This window comes from Erpetoichthys calabaricus, chromosome 4, assembly GCF_900747795.2.
Source record: "Erpetoichthys calabaricus chromosome 4, fErpCal1.3, whole genome shotgun sequence".
Taxonomy (NCBI): Eukaryota; Metazoa; Chordata; class Cladistia; order Polypteriformes; family Polypteridae; genus Erpetoichthys; species Erpetoichthys calabaricus.
In genome coordinates this window covers 250,559,681-250,579,118 of record NC_041397.2, presented here as the reverse complement: position 1 = coordinate 250,579,118, position 19,438 = coordinate 250,559,681, and the positions used below count along the sequence as shown (strand labels likewise).

Sequence of the window (19,438 nt, the reverse complement as noted above, 5' to 3'; positions counted from 1 at the left end):
ATATTATAGTAAAACAGCTCTTTGAAATGTTATGCATATCTAAGAATTTTCTATGTAAGGGAAAAAGGGAATTCTTCGTATGAATAAGGTATTTGGAGGCAGCACTAGTTATCACTGAATCAAAATAATTCATAAAACATAACTTACTGTGACTCTCTCCAGGGAGAAAAACATTATGCAAAGTGAATACTGGAGTTTACTTTTCTTAACAGGTAAAATCATTTTTGTATTATCTATTTTCATAAAGCAAAAAGTAGTATAAAGAACAAGTCTGCTGCATTTACCAGCCAAGTTTCTAAATATACTTTTCATATGAGACTTTACTAATCTGTAATGATTAATCATTTTACAGTATGGTTTCTAAATTAAGATGTTCATCTTCTAGTCTATGACAAACAAGGGTGTTAGTGAATACAGAGGAGGACTCAATGAAAAAGATCTGGGTATAGGACCTTTTCATTCCTGTGCAGGCAAGAAATGAATGTCAATATTGTGAAATGTGACATGACAATTTCTCAATAATGTGCAATAAAACTCAAGCAATAAAACAAGTAAAATCTTACTGCTTTTGGAAAAAAACAGAGGCTTGTTTACATATTAAACATTCAATGGTAATCCAATTGCAGTTATTTTTGTGATTTCACTTCTGAGCTCCACATTTTCAAAGCATATTGAGAACACAGATGTGTAAAGGGTAATCAAAACTGGCCAGAATAGAAGAGTAAGAAGGATGGGGAAGTCAGACATCTGGATCAGATTTTTACTGGATTTATATCCACATTGAAAGTAGCTGAACAATTGGAGTTCCGTTTATTGCTCCCTGGCAAAACCAATTGTGATTGAGATCATTGCCTGTTAGCATAAAAAACAGCATATTGTGTGGAACTTGTTTATGTGTGAAGACACTCATCCCTATGATTGTGTAGCTGGTAAAGGCTTTTAGCAGCTTGCTCAATACTTCATCAATACTGTCGCAAAACATGGTGGACTTGGTTTTTATTAAAATAAAAGTCCACTGTTAACATATTTTAAACTACTTCTATTAAGTTTATTTCATAGCCTGGGCAAAGTTCAATAGAAAACTATGTAGAGAACGGAAGCAGTCAGAGTATGTGACGGAATGGGATCAAACAACATTCTTGTGAATAGCTCTAATGGGCTTATGACAAATTTACAGTCTAGGGCTGCACTGGCAGTAAGGTTGATCTGTTAACTTTATTTGCATGTTTTGTGCGGCACTGCTCAGATTTAATGACATCCACCGTGCAACTGCCATAGCCACATCCACCCAGCTCGGTGCAGGTGTCAAAACTGCTGTAAAGGATTTAAGTTTAAAACAAATTACATTTGCAGTTGGCATATTAGTGTGTGTGTGTATTTAGCCAAAAAAAAAACAAAACAAAACTTAAGATCTCACAGTTTTAAATGTACTTCTGGCTTTTAAAACACTTTTAAAGGAGCTGTGAAATTTGTCTAAACAGTTCATTAAGTCATTACTTATATAATCCTTATCCTCATTAACTACATTATATTGCTTAGAACTGAAAAAAAAACATTTTAGTTCTATGATTAAGCATATCAAAAGTTATTCAGGATAGATATACTGTTTCTAACCAGTTATGTATTCAGATGGGAAATAAGGAAAAAAAAAAAAAGAAACACATAGTCTAAACATACCATATGGGCAAGGTTGTTTTTTGTGTTCTGGTATGACAGGCCTTTTACGAAGGAAGTTATCCAAGCTTGGACCATGGCGACCCAAAGGATCATCAGGTGGCATAAACCTAAGAGTTCATAAGAAATATATTGTGTTATAAACACAATAAACATATGCCAGCTCTTTTAAACTACCTTTATACAAGTCAGCAAAGCTAATACCCGAACTAAATGTCAATCACATGTTAAGTAACTCAATGCTCAATACTTCAATTGTTCTTAGAAAAACCACTAACTGTTCTTATCAGTATCAAAAAAAAAAAAACAACTGCCAAAATACAACCTTCAACAATATAAGGCATAAGCTCATCTTATCATTCCAAATAAACATATTTTAGATAGCAAGCATCTTTGTGTTTTAACAAAATCCTTTAGTTTGTTCCTTAATTAGCTCAATTTAGATTTTGTACCAATAAATAATACACAAATAAACATTTCTAAAATAACTACTTCAAAAACAACTTTCTTTGTAGACCTTTTTGATCAGTACTGTAAATAAACAAGAAGGTGCAATCAAAAACATAATGTAAATACCATCTTTATATTTGCACATGGCAGAATTCCAACTCTGATTCCTCAAGTTAATACTAGCAACTGTCTTAACAGTAGAATCCCTGAAGCCTAAAAAAAAACTCGCAATCCCGGGCCACTTTAAATTCCTTCGCACCTCCCCCATCAGCTTCTTTTGTTTTGTAAATGTGTCCATCAACACAAGCAGCCTGCTATCCCACCAAACCACACCCCTGCAGAAAGGGCAAAAAGTTCTCCCAGCTCAAGTCTTATTTATTTAGGTATGAGATGCCTGGAGTTGTATAGGGTAAATAATATATCGTTATGTGGAACAAATGCATTTCATGTGTGTTCCATGTCTACAAGGACCAATTTAAATGTAGGATGACTGGAAATGCACGAAATGTTGAACACATACCTAAAAACAACTTTTTTCATGTTATAGTGCTAACGAGAAAATTTTGACATGAAGTGTATTCAAATATCAACACTTTCACAAAACGTAAACATATAACAAAACAAGTGTGCTTTTATTCAAGAATATAATCGAAGAAAATGAAATCAGGTTTGGGTACAACATTGACACAACGGCTTGGGTGGTGCAGCGGTAAGAACTGCTGTCTCATAATCAACAGGTCGCAGGTTCAATTGCAGCCACTTCTCAGAATTACCATTGAGTCTAACAGCCAGTGTAAATTTACGGTACTTGTAAAAGGTTAGGTTTTTTGTTTTTTTAAATTGTTTTGTTATCTCAGTCACGTTTAAGATCCCTCCCATCTGACACTGCTGTTTTCAAATAATACATGCTATAACAAAGGTGAACTCAGATGAGGATGAAGGTTCTACATCGGAGAAAGAGAACAGAAGCCCTCCCTATAAGAAACGTCTACTCACACATAGGAACAACGCAGCTACACCAGGCGTAAAGGCGAAAGACAGCACCGTTTGGATGCAGCACAAAGGTCAGGCGTCATCCTGCCAGTGAATCTGCCCCATACATATGTCCTTCAACGAAACAGCAGTGCATACCGAGCTCGCCAAGGTATAGTGCAAAGTTTAGTTTGTGATGTTTTATGATAGTCTTTATATGAAAAAAATGTATATGTTACTTATGTAAAACCCAGATCAAATGTTATTTATCTATTTACCTTGATTTATTTATTTCCTACAGAGTGAAGTCACAAGTAGGCTGCAGAGTTTCCTGTGTTTGATCGACATAGGCATGCTGACAAAGTACATGTGCAATACCACTCCTTATTCAGGAAAAGATTCCAGTCATCCCATGGGAGAAAGACTTTCCGAGACTAAGGCCATAAAGCCTATAGAGATGTTTCTGGTCAAATGCAGAACCGTAACAACAGTTGTGTAAAGTGCGACAGGAGCTTCCACCTGCAGCTAAAGTCATTTGCGTTCTGAAGTAGCATATATTTAGTTTCCAAAGCTAATGATTACTTCTAAATGGTTAAAGGTTTTTTATACACTTATTTTTTTCAAATCAAAACCTATCTGAAATTGTTCATAATGCCACATTTTCTCTTTCAATATAAATTAGATGTCCACAGTATATATTTAGTTAACCTTGTGAATTTCTTTTTTCATAATATATTTTTCAATAATTTTTTTTCCAGGTAAAAAAAAATGAACAGATTGTGTTTCAAAGTAACTTTATAAAGGGAAGACAAAGTGCATCTTAATCTAGCAGCACAATTACTGAGGAGGTTCAAGAAACAGTTAAGTTTAGAAATTAGAAGAAACATGCAACTTTTAGTAATGTATCTTTTTGCATCAAGATGTTTTTATGTTATTAATGTACATGGTTCACAACACAAACTTACTTGTGACATTTGGAACTATTTATACTAATAACCAATTTGAAATTAATACTGAAAGAATGATCTCTAAAAACACTATGTAAAACTGTGCCCTAAACCAAGAGACTAGATTTGAATCATTACCCATATAGTAACAAAACAGGTCATTGCCTATCATCTTTTCTTCAAGGAAAATGTGACCATATTCAAATATTCTTTTCTTTTAAATTGACTTTTTTAATTTTGTTTTTCCAAAACCCTAGAGGTTATGTCTGATTAGAGAAGTAAAGTTTACTCACTTGTCATTAACAAAGGAATACATAAGTAGTCGCTCGTCAATAAACTTCTTCCATTCTGGTTTTTCATTGGCCAAATCTCTGTAGTTGTCATTTGATACAATGATACCATCAGACTCATAGGCAAGCTTCACTATGAATCGGTCATCATAACAGACAACTCTTCGACCCTGCACACGGCGGGAAGGGGTGAAGACCAAAATTTTCTCTTTTTCTAATCTTCTTAAGATTTCCTGGTCTGTTGCAGTGGAGAAAATACATAATTGTAAAGTCAAACATCAATACACATATTCAAATAAATTTGCATTATGTACATTTAAATGATTTATGTGCAAAACAAAAACTATATGCTGGTTTAGTTGCATTTAATTATATTTTTCTAATTCTTCCAATGGACTTCTAAAGTTAGCTAAACTAAGCCTCTATTACTTCCTAATCATATTTAAAGGTAAGCACAGTGTTATAAGTATTCAAATCACTTCAAACAAATATAATGTTCTACTGGCCGCTGTTGCCATATTAAATAGGTTTTGGAATGTTAATATTGTTTTACTCAATTACCAGATTTAACATCAAGACAAAGAATTATACTTCCAACTAACAAACGTACAATGAAATCTGCCTTTTATTAATCTCAATAAAGCATGTGATCATAATGCATTCAAACTGAAAAAATTACTTTTTCTGAAATGGAAAGAACAGGAAGATCTGTGCAGTGGCTGGCAGAATATGAACCTAAGCAGTTCCTTGTATTTTTCAACAAATGTACAGCAGTCTTTAATTTTTATGCTATGCTTTTAAATCAGTTACATTTTGCACAGACTCCGCAAATGCAGAATATAAGTTAAACAATATGACCCATTAATGTGCTTTATAACTCCTTGAATGTAGTCAAAGCATGTCTGAGAAGTCTTTGCCCATGCTTTTTCAGTAGAAATTATTTGATGTATGGAAAACAAAATTATGCAATAAATCCAGCTATGATTGGTGGCAGGTAGAAGGTTAAATATTCACACCAATCAGGTTTAGTCTGGGCTAACCTGTTCTTATGCAGATGGCTGCTTTAACTACCCAGTCAGAAACACAAAAAACTCTTGTTTGAATTTTTTTTTTTTTTAAATGAATAAATAAAATTCATCAGTTTATAGTACACATTTTAATAGTTCACTTTGAAAGTTTAAAAACAAAAATTTACTTGCAAGAGAAAAAACTATGTTCCTCATTTCCAAATTCTTTTAAGAATACGTATTTAATGTAAAATCATTATCAGTATACGGTAATGATGAAAAACAGTTTAGACCAAGCATCATGTTTCATTTCTTTTTTTTAACTGAAAACATTTTTTTGAATGTGCGCTATTGTTTGTTTCTAATATCTGACACAGTACATATACTTTCTGTATATGTATCAGCATCTGAATTTAAAGAATAACTTCAGTGTTTCTATTTTTACCTAGTGTTTTCTCACAAAATTAATTTATACTGGGAACTTGGGTTACATTAACCTCTGTATATAAACTGATGCAAGGTTAATAGTACACTTCTAAGCTACTATATAAAACTGGGATTATTTTTGGTGAACAACACTGACATCTTGAAATTGCAGTTTATTATTCCACACTTCCTTATTAACTGAAAATGTTTTTGTTGTCTTTAAAATCATTATTTGTTTTGTTAAATCAGCATGCAATTTAAATTTTACCTTTTGACACAAGGATATTATTCAGCACTCATACTGCTACACTAACCAAAAACTGCTTTATGGACAATTTGCCACTTTTAAAATTGTTTCATTTTATAGTTTTCATTTTTCAGTCAATTGCTACAGCAAAAGTTATTAATGAGATAGGAAATACAGCAGTGTAAGTCCTGTTATGAACTCTCCACCATGATTTTCAGTTAAATTTAGAGCCAGTTTCAGAATCCTGGTTCTAACATATTGATCTTTAAATGACTTTAGGTCTGTACACTTAACAAAACTTAACAAACATGTATTATGGAGTTTACCCTAGGAAAAGATACTAATCTTCTAAAAATTGTAAGATAAACAAAACTACAGGGGAAGTTTTAGTTATAAAATTCCTTACTATAAAATGATTGCCTTCCCAAGTATGTGATTCTCTTTTGGTCTCAGCATTTAAACTCAGGCTGAAGACTCACTACATTAGTCCAGAGTTGCTGCTTAGGTCTTTATTACCAAGACTCCTTTTGTTATTTCTTCTTCTTCTTTCGGCTGCTCCCGTTAAGGGTTGCCACAGCGGATCATCTTCTTCCATATCTTTCTGTCCTCTGCATCTTGCTCTGTTACACCCATCACCTGCATGTCCTCTCTCACCACATCCATAAACCTTCACTTAGGCCTTCCTCTTTTCCTCTTTCCTGGCAGCTCTATCCTTAGCATCCTTCTCCCAATATACCCAGCATCTCTCCTCTGCACATGTCCGAACCAGCGCAATCTCGCCTTTCTGACTTTGTCTCCCAACCGTCCAACTTGAGCTGACTCTCTAATATACTCATTTCTAATCCTATCTGTCCTCGTTACACCCAGTGCAAATCTTAGCATCTTTAACTCTGCCACCTCCAGCTCTGTCTCCTGCTTTCTGGTCAGTGCCACCGTCTCCAACCCATATAACATAGCTGGTCTCACTACCGTCCTGTAGACCTTCCCTTTCTCTCTTGCTGATACCCGTCTGTCACAAATTACTCCTGACTCTCTTCTCCACCCATTCCACCCAGACTGCACTCTCTTTTTCACCTCTCTTCCACAATCCCCATTACTCTGTACTGTTGATCCCAAGTATTTAAACTCATCCACCTTCGCCAACTCTACTCCCTGCATCCTCACCATTCCACTGACCTCTCTCTCATTTACACACATGTAATCTGTCTTGTTTCTACTGACCTTCATTCCTCTCCTCTCTAGAGCATTCTCCAGGTCCACAAAGACGCAATATAACTCCATCTGGCCTTCTCTAAACTTCTCCATCAACATCCAAAAAGCAAACATTGGATTTGTGGTGCTCTTTCTTGGCATGAAACCATACTGCTGCTCGCTAATCATCACCTCACTTCTTAACCTAGCTTCCACTACTCTTTCCCATAACTTCATGCTGTGGCTCAACAATTTTATTCCCCTGTAGTTACTGCAGTCCTGCAAATCCCCCTTATTCTTAAATATCGGCACCAGTACACTACTTCTCCACTCCTCAGGCATCCTCTCACTTCCCAAGATTCCATTAAATAATCTGGTTAAAAACTCCACTCCCATCACTCCTAAACACCTCCATGCTTTCATAGGTATGTCATCTGGACCAACGGCCTTTCCATTGTTCATCCTCTTCATAGCTGTCCTTACTTCCTCCTTGCTAATCTGTTCCACTTCCTGATTCACTATCTCCACATCATCTAACCTCTTCTCTCTCTAGTTCTCTTCATTCTTCAGCCTCTCGAAGTACTCTTCCATCTACTCAACACACTCCTCGCTTGTGAGTATGTTTCCATCTTTATCCTTTATCACCCTAACCTGCTGCATAGCTTTCCCAGCTCGGTCCCTCTGTCTAGCCAATCGGTACAGGTCCTTTCCTCCCTCCTTAGTGTCCAACCTCTCATACAACTCATCATACGCCTTTTCTTTAGCCTTTGCCACCTCTCTCTTCACCTTGCGCCTTATCTCCTTGTACTCTTGTCTACTTTCTGCATCTCTCTGACTATCCCACTTCTTCTTTGCCATCCTCTTCCTCTGTATACTCTCCTGTATTTCCTCATTCCACCAACAGGTTTCCTTTTCCTCCTTCCTCTTTCCAGATGTCACGCCAAGCACCCTTCTTGCTGTCACCCTTACTATATCTGCTGTAGTTTCCCAGCTGTCTGGTAACTTCATTGCCACCCAGTGCCTGTCTCACCTCCTCCCCAAACTCAACCTTGCAGTCTTCCTTTTTCAACTTCCACCATTTGATCCTTGGCTCTGCCCTCACTCTCTTCCTCTTCTTGATCTCCAACGTCATCCTACAGACCACCATCCTATGCTGCTTAACTACTTTCCCCTGCCACTACTTTGCAGTCTTCAATCTCCTTCAGATCAACTCTTCTGCATAGGATGTAAATCTACCTGTGTGCATCTTCCTCCACTCTTGTACGTAACCCTATGTCCTCCCTCTTCTTAAAATACATATTCACAGCAGCCATGTCCATCCTTTTGGCAAATCCACTATCCTCTGACCTTCTCCATTCCTCTCCTTGACACCATACCTACTCATCACCTCCTCATCACCACTGTTCCCTTCACCAACATGTCAATTGAAATCCGCTCCAATCACCACTTTCTGTCCCTTGGGTACACTGTTCATCACTTCATCCAACTCACTCCAAAAATCTTCTTTCTCACCCATTGCCCACCCAACTTGCGGTGCATATGCACTAACAACATTCATCATCACACCTCCAATTTCCAGCTTCATAATCATTACTCTGCCTGACGCTCTTTTCATGTCCAAAACACTCTTGGCATACTATTCCTTCAGAATAACTCCTACCCCATTTCTCCTCCCATCCACACCATGATAGAACAATTTGAATCCAACTCCAATCCACCTGGTCTTACTCCCCTTCCATCTAGTCTCTTGCACGCACAATATATCAACCTTCCTTCTTTCCATCATATCTGCTAACTCTCTCCCCTTACCAGTCATACTGCCAACATTCAAAGTTCCTACCCTCAGTTCCACTCTCTTTACTTTCCTTCTCTCCTCCTGCCTCCGGACACGTCTCCCCCCTCTTCTTCAGCCAACAGTAGCCCAATTTCCGCCAGCACCTCGCTTGATAGTCTGGCACCCTGTTGGCTAACAGTACTGGTGTCGGTTAATATTAACCCGGGGCTCGACCGATCCAGTATGGAAATTTGTATTGTTATCCGCATATTGATTTGGCAAAATTTTACACCGGATGCCCTTCCTGACGTAACCCTCCCCATTTATCCGGGCTTGGGACCAGCACGAAGAAACACAGTGGTTTGTGCATCCCATTTAATTATTCAAAAATAAAGGCTCCGTAATCATTATGAATTGTTACCGACCCTCCTCTATTCTATTCCTTTCCTCTGTATCCCACTTTGGCACTCTGTTCCACTGTTACTCTTCCAAGTAAAGTCGATGGCACATTATGTGACTTGTACAGGAAGAGGATATCGAGCTCAACAACTGCAGTTGCTGGACCTCATTGCCTCAAGGATGATAGATTACAAGATCAAGAATTGGAGGGGATGACAACATTCATAACTCTGTGCAGACGTTTTTAAGTACAATTTCAGATTTCCAAAGTATTACAAACTTGTCTCATTTTGACAGCCGACTGCATGCTGTCTAAGAGCGCCAGTGAATGTTCAAAGTCTTTGCAGGTATGACAGTTTAGATGCAACATCTGTCCTTTCATTTTCCTCATTCAATTCAATTGTGTTAAAACAAACAGATACCAGGGAGACGAGACTCACTTCTGCTTACATGCTCCAAAACTTTTGGGGTCCTTCTTTCCATAGGACATCATCAATGGCATTGTACTTTTGGGTGAGAATTTACTGGTTTTTGGCTCTGACATACACATAAGCCCACACCTGCAACTTGAAACAAAACCAAACCACCAACTTAAATTAAATGATGTCTATGACTAAAAAATTGCTGGAAAAGTTGTGAAGTATGGCACTTATGGTTGGTAACCATAGGATCAGTAGAACTGTCACACCTCACACCACCGACCATCTTATTTTACTTAACTTTGGCTTGCTAAAACCAACTGTAATCCTTCTGACTGTGGGAATATTGTAAATTCTAGCTTCCTTACTTGCTACAATTCCCTGCTACCCTCTTCCAATATATTGCTGACTCCAAAAAATGAGGAAGGAACCAATGTAAAACAAATCTGAAAAACTTTTTTTTTAGCTTAGCTAGCCTCACATGCTGGTTTACACCTACTCCAGGTAGCTATTGAAGAAACTGTGCAAGAAGGGTAAAAACTCTGACACATAAAGCCTACTGTCACAACATGTAAGACTTTGTCATCTAATGTTAAACAGTTTAACTGTATTTAACTGCCATTTATCTATTTGTTTTTTTAAATTAATTTACTGGTAGAACATTAGAACAATCTAGATGAAAACAGGCCATTCAGCCCAATAAATTACCCCAGTGCTATGCACCTAATTCTTCTAAAAAAAAAAAAAAAAAAAAAGAGCTGTTGTTTTAAAACTCTCTAAAGTCATACTGTCTACCACATTACTTGGCAGCTTACTCCTTATGGTTCTCTGTGCAAAGAAAAACTTCCTAATGTTTATGTGAAATTTACCCTTAACAGGTTTCCAACTGTGTCCCCGTGTTCTTGATGAACTGATTTTAAATTAACAGTCTCAATCAACTGTACGAATTCCCTTCATAATTTTAAACACTTCAATCATGTCTCATCTTACTTTTTCTAGTACTCTCTACACAGTACTCCAGACGAGACCTCACCAGTACATAAAGCTTGAGCATTATTATCTCTTCGGACTTGTACTGTACACATTGTGCTATATAACCTAATATTCTGTTAGCCTTCATAATAGCTTCTGAACACTGTCTGGAAGTTGATAGTGTACAGTCCACTACGACTTCTAAATCCTTCTGATAAGGAGTACTTTGATTTTCAGGCCTCTCATTATGTATTCAAACCTAACATTTTTACTTCCTAAATGTTAACACTTTACATTTACTTGCATTAAATTTCATCTGCCTCAAATCTGCTCAAGCCTGTATGTTGACCAAGCCCCCCTGTAATGATTCAATGGATTCCAGATTATCTGCCAATTCACCTATTTGGTGTCATCTGCAAACTTAACCAGCATGTTACTTATATTCCTATCAAAATCATTTATATATATTAATAATAGCAGCATCCTTAGCACTGACCCCTGTGGAACACCACTCTTAACATTAGCCAGTTCTAAAAAGGGCTCCTCACACTATAACCTCCTGCTTCCTGTGTCTGAGCCAATTTTGCACTCATCTGCAAATACCGTGTACTACCACTTCTTTTAGTTTGGATGTCCAACCTAAAGGATGGATCTTATCAAATGCTTTCTGAAAGTCAAGATAAATAATATCATATGCTTCATATTCTTTTGCTTCCTTATTGAATTCTGGCATGTTGTTACAACATGTCCTGCCTCGTTTGAACCATGCTGACTGTTCAGTAAAACTCCTTTTCTTGCCATGTGTTGCTCAATCTTATCCTGAAGAATTCTCTATTAATTTTCCTGTGATGCATGTTAAGCTTACTGGCCTATAGTTGCTTAGATCTTCCCAGTCACCCTTTTTATGTAACAGGATAATATTTGCCATTTTTCAGTCCAACGATTTATATTATGTACTCGCTGGCCTACTTAAATATTAAATATTATCTGGTCCTGGAGATGCTACACTATAATATTACAAAAATACAAAGCATCCTGTTTGCACTTCAGTGTAAATAAATGTAAATTATGATGTAATAAAGGCTAATTTCATGTTAAATATTGTGATTAAATATGCATTAATTACTTCAGAACTACAATTATGGATGGTCTTTGGATTTTGTGAGATGGCTTCGCTGTGAAGCTCGCAGTATGGGGGTGAAAAGATCAAAATCACGTGAATTAAACACAGTCAAAATAAGAAACATTCTATCGATCGAAGTGGCACTACAGTAAAGCCAAACACCACTGACCCATGTTATTTGCAGGCCGAGAACTTGAAAATAAAAATGCAAAGTGGGAAATGTGTCTTACTTTTCATTTTTGCAGCTTCATTGCTGTTCAGGCTGAAAATGAAATTGCAAATGGGGTTATTTCATTTTACTTTGTATTTTTGCAGCATTCTTGTGTGTAGTCTTTGAAAATGAAATTTCAAATGGTGTTATTTCATTTTATTTTTAATTTTTGCAGCATTCTTGCACATAGATCCTGAAAATGAAATTGCATATGAAAAGCAAATTGCATTTTATAATTTCGTTTTTTGCAGAAAATACCTCCTACACTAAAATAAGCCTGCAGGAAGTTTTCTCCCAAACAAAAAAAAAAGAAAAAAAAGGGCACACTGACTCAATCACCATGATAACTCATGTAATGTATTTGTTGTGCTCCTTTACCGTAAAGCTAAGAAAAGTAGGGACTGAAAAGATCCATTTTTTGTGATTGGCCAAGTTACCAATCACCGATCAAGACTTTATGTAATGAAAATTGGTCAATTCAGATTGGCAGCCAGTCGGAGAATCCCCACATACTGTGTTAAAATACATTATTACTTCTAAAAACTCCCCCATGCCTATAGTATCCTTGCCTTTTTAATATTACTCAATAGATGTGCATTGAAATTACTGTCTGCATTAGGTAGTCTATAACACACTCATAAAATAAGGCCTCTTTTCTTAAAGCTGTCTAGGTGAAGTCCTCACCAAAATGGAGCTCATCGTCCAGCAGAAGAGGACTTGTATTTAAATTCTGTTTAACAAACAAAAAAAAAAACACCACCTCTGCTGTTGTGACTATCTTTCCCTCTATGTTATACTCATCCCCATCTTTGATATTTAGCCATGTTTCCATTATTGTTATATCATAATTATGCTCAGCTACATACAACTCCAACTCGTTTTATTTTTGATACCTCTAGCATTAAGGCAAGCTATTTTTAATATGTTATTCAGTTTATTTTAGCATTTAAGCACTGGGTTAGAATTTACATTACTATGCATTTTTATTTCTACAGTACTCTTTATTCCTCCATGTACAGTTCTAAACATGACCTGTCCTAAACTCCCTGGAACCCCCCCAACCCCTCATAGCCTAGACTAAACATTTCTCGAATAACCTACTCATGCACCTTTCTAATACATTGGTGTCCCGGTTGTAACCTGTCGTGGCAGAACACCATACTGCATTACATTTGAATTTGATGTTAAAAAAATTCTCTTTCTAATCTTTAATGTCTTTTTATATTTCACATTAGCATTGTACACCAGAAAAAAAATAAGACTGAATAAAAAAAAAAATTACCTGTGATAAGAGCATCAGGTCTTGATTGTTCTTTTCGCCAGGCAGGAACAAAAACTGTAATGTCTTTATGGCCGCGGTCTAAAAACCAGTCCACTGTTAGTTTAATTCCATGACAGGAAAACACTTCCTTGTTACCGTGGCTGAAAAGAATACAATAATGGAATATGAATCTTACGGTCAAGGGTGAACAGGTATTAAATATTTATGCTTTAAAATTATAATAAAAATGTTTTCTTTAAATACTTATAAATAACACAATATTTTCCTTGATATACAGTGCACTGTTTTTTGTAAGAGTGTTTTTACCTAACTAAATATTGTTACTAGTCAACTAAATATTCTTACTAGTTGTATTTTGCTCAAATGGTGCCCTTATTTACAAAACACTTGGTCCTTTAAACCTGCCTTTAAATAAAAAACATTGTTCAGTCAATGCAAATATAACTATTTTAACTCTGCAAGTTATCACAGAACCAGAAACCATTCTTGATGTCTTTAATGTCATCTTACCACATCTGGTATGTTGTGATTAAAGCTGACATACAACTATTATTCTTTCCATCCTGACCTATAAGGGAATGATATAAATGCATTATTATATTTGGCTCTACACTTACAATTTACTATTAAAGAGAATGCAACATTCTAACTGGCTTCCAGGAAAAAAATGTGTCTTATTTCTTTCTTCCCCAAGCTAGCACCAAGGATTATGTGCAAACCAATGATGTTGGATTGTTTTTGGGCTCCCCATTGGGTTTTCTCATAAGCAGGGTTGTATCCAACAGTAATTTTTAGAAATGGATTTGGTGGCAAAGACAGCAAACCAATACATTAAATATCTGCTGTTCCTCTAAAATATTGTGAGATTTTTTTTAACTCTTTCGAGATACTCCCCAACAGGGTGACACGCCAAAACTCGATTGACACGTCTGTCGTGGGTTCCTTGTCCATTGCTGAGGCCACAGGTTCACAGCACCACAGAGGCAACGGCAAGCTCGCTGCCTCCTCGTGCAATGCGTCTATCACCCGATGGGTGATGCAAGGAACACTATAACTTGACCAATGACTTGGCCCTGGCCCTACCCATTTGCACTGTGTGTGTAGTAGAGTGGTAGCTCCCACTGTAATAAATAACCTTGCTATTACTGTTTCAAGCTGTATAAAGCTGATTTTCCTGAAATCCTTAGACTCAGTCTCGTCTTTTGGGTGCAAGGCAGCAACTCACGTGTCACAATATATAAAATATATGTATCTTCTATAACCAATAGGGATAGGAACTGCTGAATCCTCACTAAACTCTAAGGCTAAGACTAAGGCTCAGTCTAATGCCAAAAATTTGGTCATGATGTAATAACATTAAGATTTTCTATTTTATACTATTGAGTGTCATTTTTTTATTTCTAAGTAGATTTAAATGTAGTTTTCCCTTTTTATTTCACAGAAATTGGGGGGAAAAAAATCATATCTTTATAGGCAAAGTGTGTCAAATATTTACACCTGAAAGGAAGAAACCCTGACTTAATTACACATAAATTTTATTTTTAATAGTGGATTATACATATCTCAACATATACCACAGTAAGACTGAGAATACTTGATTATGGTACTCAACACAAGATTGGTACACCGACTAAATTTATTGTAAGCTTTGGAGAAGCCTCATCAGATGGCCATTAATGTTTGTAGTAGGGCTCTCAATAATTGAGATTACAATACTTCATATTTAAAATAATGTTTCCATATGTAGAAATGTCCATTTTATACTTCTGGAGGTACATTAATATTCATTACCATCAGGTATACATAGTCCATTAACTTTCTATTTCTGCAATAGTTTCATTTTCTTACAGAGCACAATATGTTGAACAATACTTAGTTGACAAACACCAAAAAAGGTTCCATGTTAATTCACCATTGGAGAGAAAAAAGCCCTGAATTGCTTTGCATCCACTAAAATCTTCTTTGTTTACCCCTTCAAGCACTCCTATCAAATGGAGTTGGAGAAACAGCCAGTTAAATTATATTGCAGTACAGTAATCATCAATAAAGATGATTTAGCCAGTTCTGGAAAAGGACAAGAAAGCAAAAGTAGTTTACAATGCAGTACAATGACAATATTTTACTGATATTTCACTTGTTCCAACCTTTGGTAGAGGTTCACTTTTGTTTGAAATGATCATAACATTTTATTTAACTAGGGAGCTTCGCCCCCTGCTCGCTTCGCTCGACAACCCCCGTGTTTGGTTTTCCGGATACACACTTTTAAGATTTTTTTCTTTGAATTGCTGCTATTTCATTAGTTTCACTTTTATTTCAGAACTTCTGTAAAAACAATATTTGTAATCTTGCGAGTCCCAATATGTTGAATCTTTTTAATGAGGTCAGGATAGGTTTCTCTGTTTGGAATTTCAGCACAGACAAAACGATCTACATCATTGGCAGTTAATAATTTTTTTTACAAAGTAAAAAAGTAAGTAGAGTTCTGCATTGGACTCTTGTCTGTAAAGTCGTGCTATTTTCCTCTCACAGTTCCATGGGGTTACCAAGGTCATACCCCAGCTTTTGTCTAGGTTTTTGTACAAGGGCTAGACAGAACGTTTTTGACTCCTGGGGTAAATGTAGCATTTTGCCATTCCACATCTGAAATAGCGCTAATCCGATGAAAGGACCCCTCATTCCCACGTTCCCATTCATCGGGGGTGACTTTACCTTAGGCAGGCAACCTACAATTTAAAGAGATTGTTATTTTCTTGTGAATTGTTACATATGCATTATTTTCACTTTTACTTTAAAAACTTTTATAAAAACAATACTTGTTTCTTTATTTCCTGCCCCGTGCGTGTTTACATCTCTTTCTTCCCGGACGTGTAATAGGCTACTGCTCATGTTGTGAAGGGTGTTTCGGCTGAACGTACGCTAAGGATATGCCTTTGAATCATTTGCTGTCTTTTTGCTGCTTGCTAGCTGCCTCTTCTGCCTGTCGCATGTCGTTGTTTTAAGAGTTCCAAGCACACGATGCTTGCCTGCCAAAAGCAATCCAACAACTGCTAGCATAGAGGTCTGTTGACTTGTTTTAAATGATGGCTCACTGCCTGGTCTCGCGTGATGTTGTAAAAGCAATACCTGTCTTTTATTTCTGGCCACGGGCGTGGCTGAATTCTTTCTTGCAGGATGTATAACGCTGCTCGCGTTCGGCTAGGGTAGCTGCTGTCGCAGCTTTCTCCACATGTGTATAGCGCCGTTTTTTTTTTGTTTTTTTTTTGAGCCTTTCTAATTTCCCTGGTTTCGTAGTCTCTAACCTGCTCTGCATGTGTTTAGCGTCAGCGTTTGTAAACGTCTTTATGAAGTTCCATTTTCTTTTACTCATTGTCTTTTAATTCTGAGCCGGATTAGACGTGCTTTTTTTCAATTCCATTTGTTCCAGGCTGATAATTACTTTCCTTATTTTCTGAATTTGCACCTCAATTAATCTTTTTTGCTCTTTTTTCTGTTCAACACATTTGAGTCTCTTTTCTCCGCGCCCGATTGGACGTGCTTTTTTTTCCATTTCACTTGTTCCGGGCTGATCATCACGTTCCTCATTTTCTAAATTTGAACCTAGATTATTGTTTTTCTTTTTAGAATTTTTTTCTCTCCATCACTTTTGGGTCTCTGTCCTCCGCGCTTTTCTTTCTTCTTCGTTTAATCGTCAACGTTTTATTTCTACCCTATTCATTTCATTTCTATCGTACTGACCTTATACACTTTATATGCACTGAGAGCCCTGGAGCTGTGTGTGCTGCATGACTGCCTTTACACTACTGATTTGTTTTTTTTGATATTGCTTGTAAGTAGGGTGTGTCTTGCAAGACTCTCGTTGTATGTTCCCGTGAGACGCACCGTGGCAGGTCTCTTTCGTCTCGCAGGTCTTTAAATTATCTTTTGAGATGATCACGTATCGTAGACTATCAGGACAGGATTTCTTTTTATAATAGAGAGATAACTCAGTTGGTATATATAAAATTATAATCTCTCTTTGTACAAACTGGTGCTGGCAGGCCCCTAATTACTCATACAAATAACATATACCTAGTCCATAGCCAATCAATGAGCTTGCAACAGGTTATTTTAGCTAACCAGTTCATTGGAAACTGGAATTAGGCACACTATCTGCAATTGGTCCTGCAAGCTAAAGAAAACAAACAAATGACCAGCAAAATACATAAACACTAAATTGAGAGCAGGAACAGATGCCAAAGCCACAATGGGACACTAAACCAGAAGTCTTTTAAGGTGTCACAAATAATAATATAGCCTTTTTACCTTGAGATTAAGATCCTTTTATTCAAAACCGATCACTATTAAACAGGCTCAATGATTCAGAGGGAACACTGAGGCATGCACAGTAGTGGGTGTTGTGGAAATGGTCACCAAATACAATCTAATTAACTACAGAATAGCTGCCCAAGCAAATCAGTTATGTGACCGGTGGAAGAGAAAAAAAGGGCTGTTTAACAAAAATTAACAAAATAAATATTAAGGGGACTTAGAAAACTGACACGTCTGCGAAACTGAGATGGCACTAAAATATCCATCATCCATTTGTTGATTTACAAAAGCTACTTAATCTAAGGATCGCAGAGAGTCTGGTTATATTACTATTTAGTTCCCAGGTGCACTAATCATTAATAGATTTGTAAAAAATTATGTTTTCTCATGAAGTATTGTTGGTTTTTACTCATTCACAATGTACCTAAATTAAAACTAAACTAACTAGTAAATACACCTATAATAAGTAAAGCTAAAACAATGTTCTTAGAAGTGATACTAGGCATTATCAACACTACTCATTATTTACTAGTATATGTGTAATCTTTTAATTATGCAGCATATCAACGCGGACTTATGCCAAGAATACATGGCTAGCACAAAAGATGTATTAGTAGACTGTCTGGGGGGTGGGGGAGACTGATTATTAGTTACAGAAAAACATGAGCAAAAATTCAAACCTAAAAATGAGGATGCCCAACTTTTTATATGTAAACATGCACTTCCAGTTATCTGCTGCTGTTTACATTCCAAGATTTATACATGAAATAGAATTGCCACAGAGCTTCAAGTGTCAAAAATGGCTCATTCACAAACACAACAATAAAAAAGGGCAGACTCAAATACAACAAACAGACAAAACAAGAAAACTGCTGTATCTTGGGTCTACTTTACATTGGTGTAATCTTCTGTTAAATGGGATGCTTCATCACCCAGTTGTCCAATACACTTCATTTTTACCTCCCACCTTTTTATTTTCATTTTTTACATTGTACCAAGTGGCCATTGCTACATCTCTGCAACCAATATTCCCCTTTCTTGTTTTCAGTTTAACTTCACTTAAGAGGTCTGGAGGTAGTCATTTTGTAACAAGGGCTTTACACTAGAGATTCTCCCAATATTCCTGTATTCATGAGCCCTGTGTTTTTTATTACATGATAATATCTCCAGGAGTGTTGCTCAGTTATGTAGCTAAAAAACGAAAGCACTGACTCCCTCTTGTCAGCCTTGGGCAGTACTCTGTGATGCAGCACCTGGTCAACTCAGTACTGCTTTCCAGCAAGTCCTGTGTGGCCTCACGTTTAAAACTGGCAAACTGCCTCATTGGGTTATCTGCTTAAAACTGAAATATAAACAGCATGCTGCATAACAAGGCGAAAATGTCTTTCTTGTTTCAGGCATAAATAACAAAGTTTAGATAATTCATTTGTAAAACAAAGCTTTGGTGAAGAACACAGAGTAGTGAACAAAATAAATTTATTGTTGCCATTATTATCCATTTATATTATCCTTCAAAAATGATTGGGTATTCTGAAAAGAGCTGTACTGATTAATCATGTCCATAGGAAACTACATACTCAAATACCAATCAGTAAAAACAAGTATTCAAGAGACGAAAAAAAAACTGATGTCCTAATACAACATCATCTTCTGGAGTGTGAGAAAGAAGGGAGATAAAGCTGAAAAAGTGTAGTAATTTATTCATTTCTACTTTACTGACAAAAAGACTTGATTTTTTTAAAAAGG

At 36.5% G+C, this 19,438-nt stretch overlaps 1 protein-coding gene across 2 annotated transcripts in view; it reads right to left on the bottom strand.

Moving 5' to 3' along the window:
- Nucleotides 1-19,438, bottom strand: part of LOC114650766 (probable ribonuclease ZC3H12C) — a 101,834-nt gene that overhangs the window by 8,029 nt on the left and 74,367 nt on the right. For both annotated transcript variants that reach the window (XM_028800606.2, XM_028800605.2), the window contains exons 3-5: nt 13,385-13,524; nt 4,337-4,571; nt 1,678-1,784 (exon numbers count right to left, since the gene is read on the bottom strand). In XM_028800606.2, the coding sequence (XP_028656439.1) occupies nt 1,678-1,784; nt 4,337-4,571; nt 13,385-13,524 (482 nt within the window). The remainder of the gene's footprint in view (nt 1-1,677; nt 1,785-4,336; nt 4,572-13,384; nt 13,525-19,438) is intronic.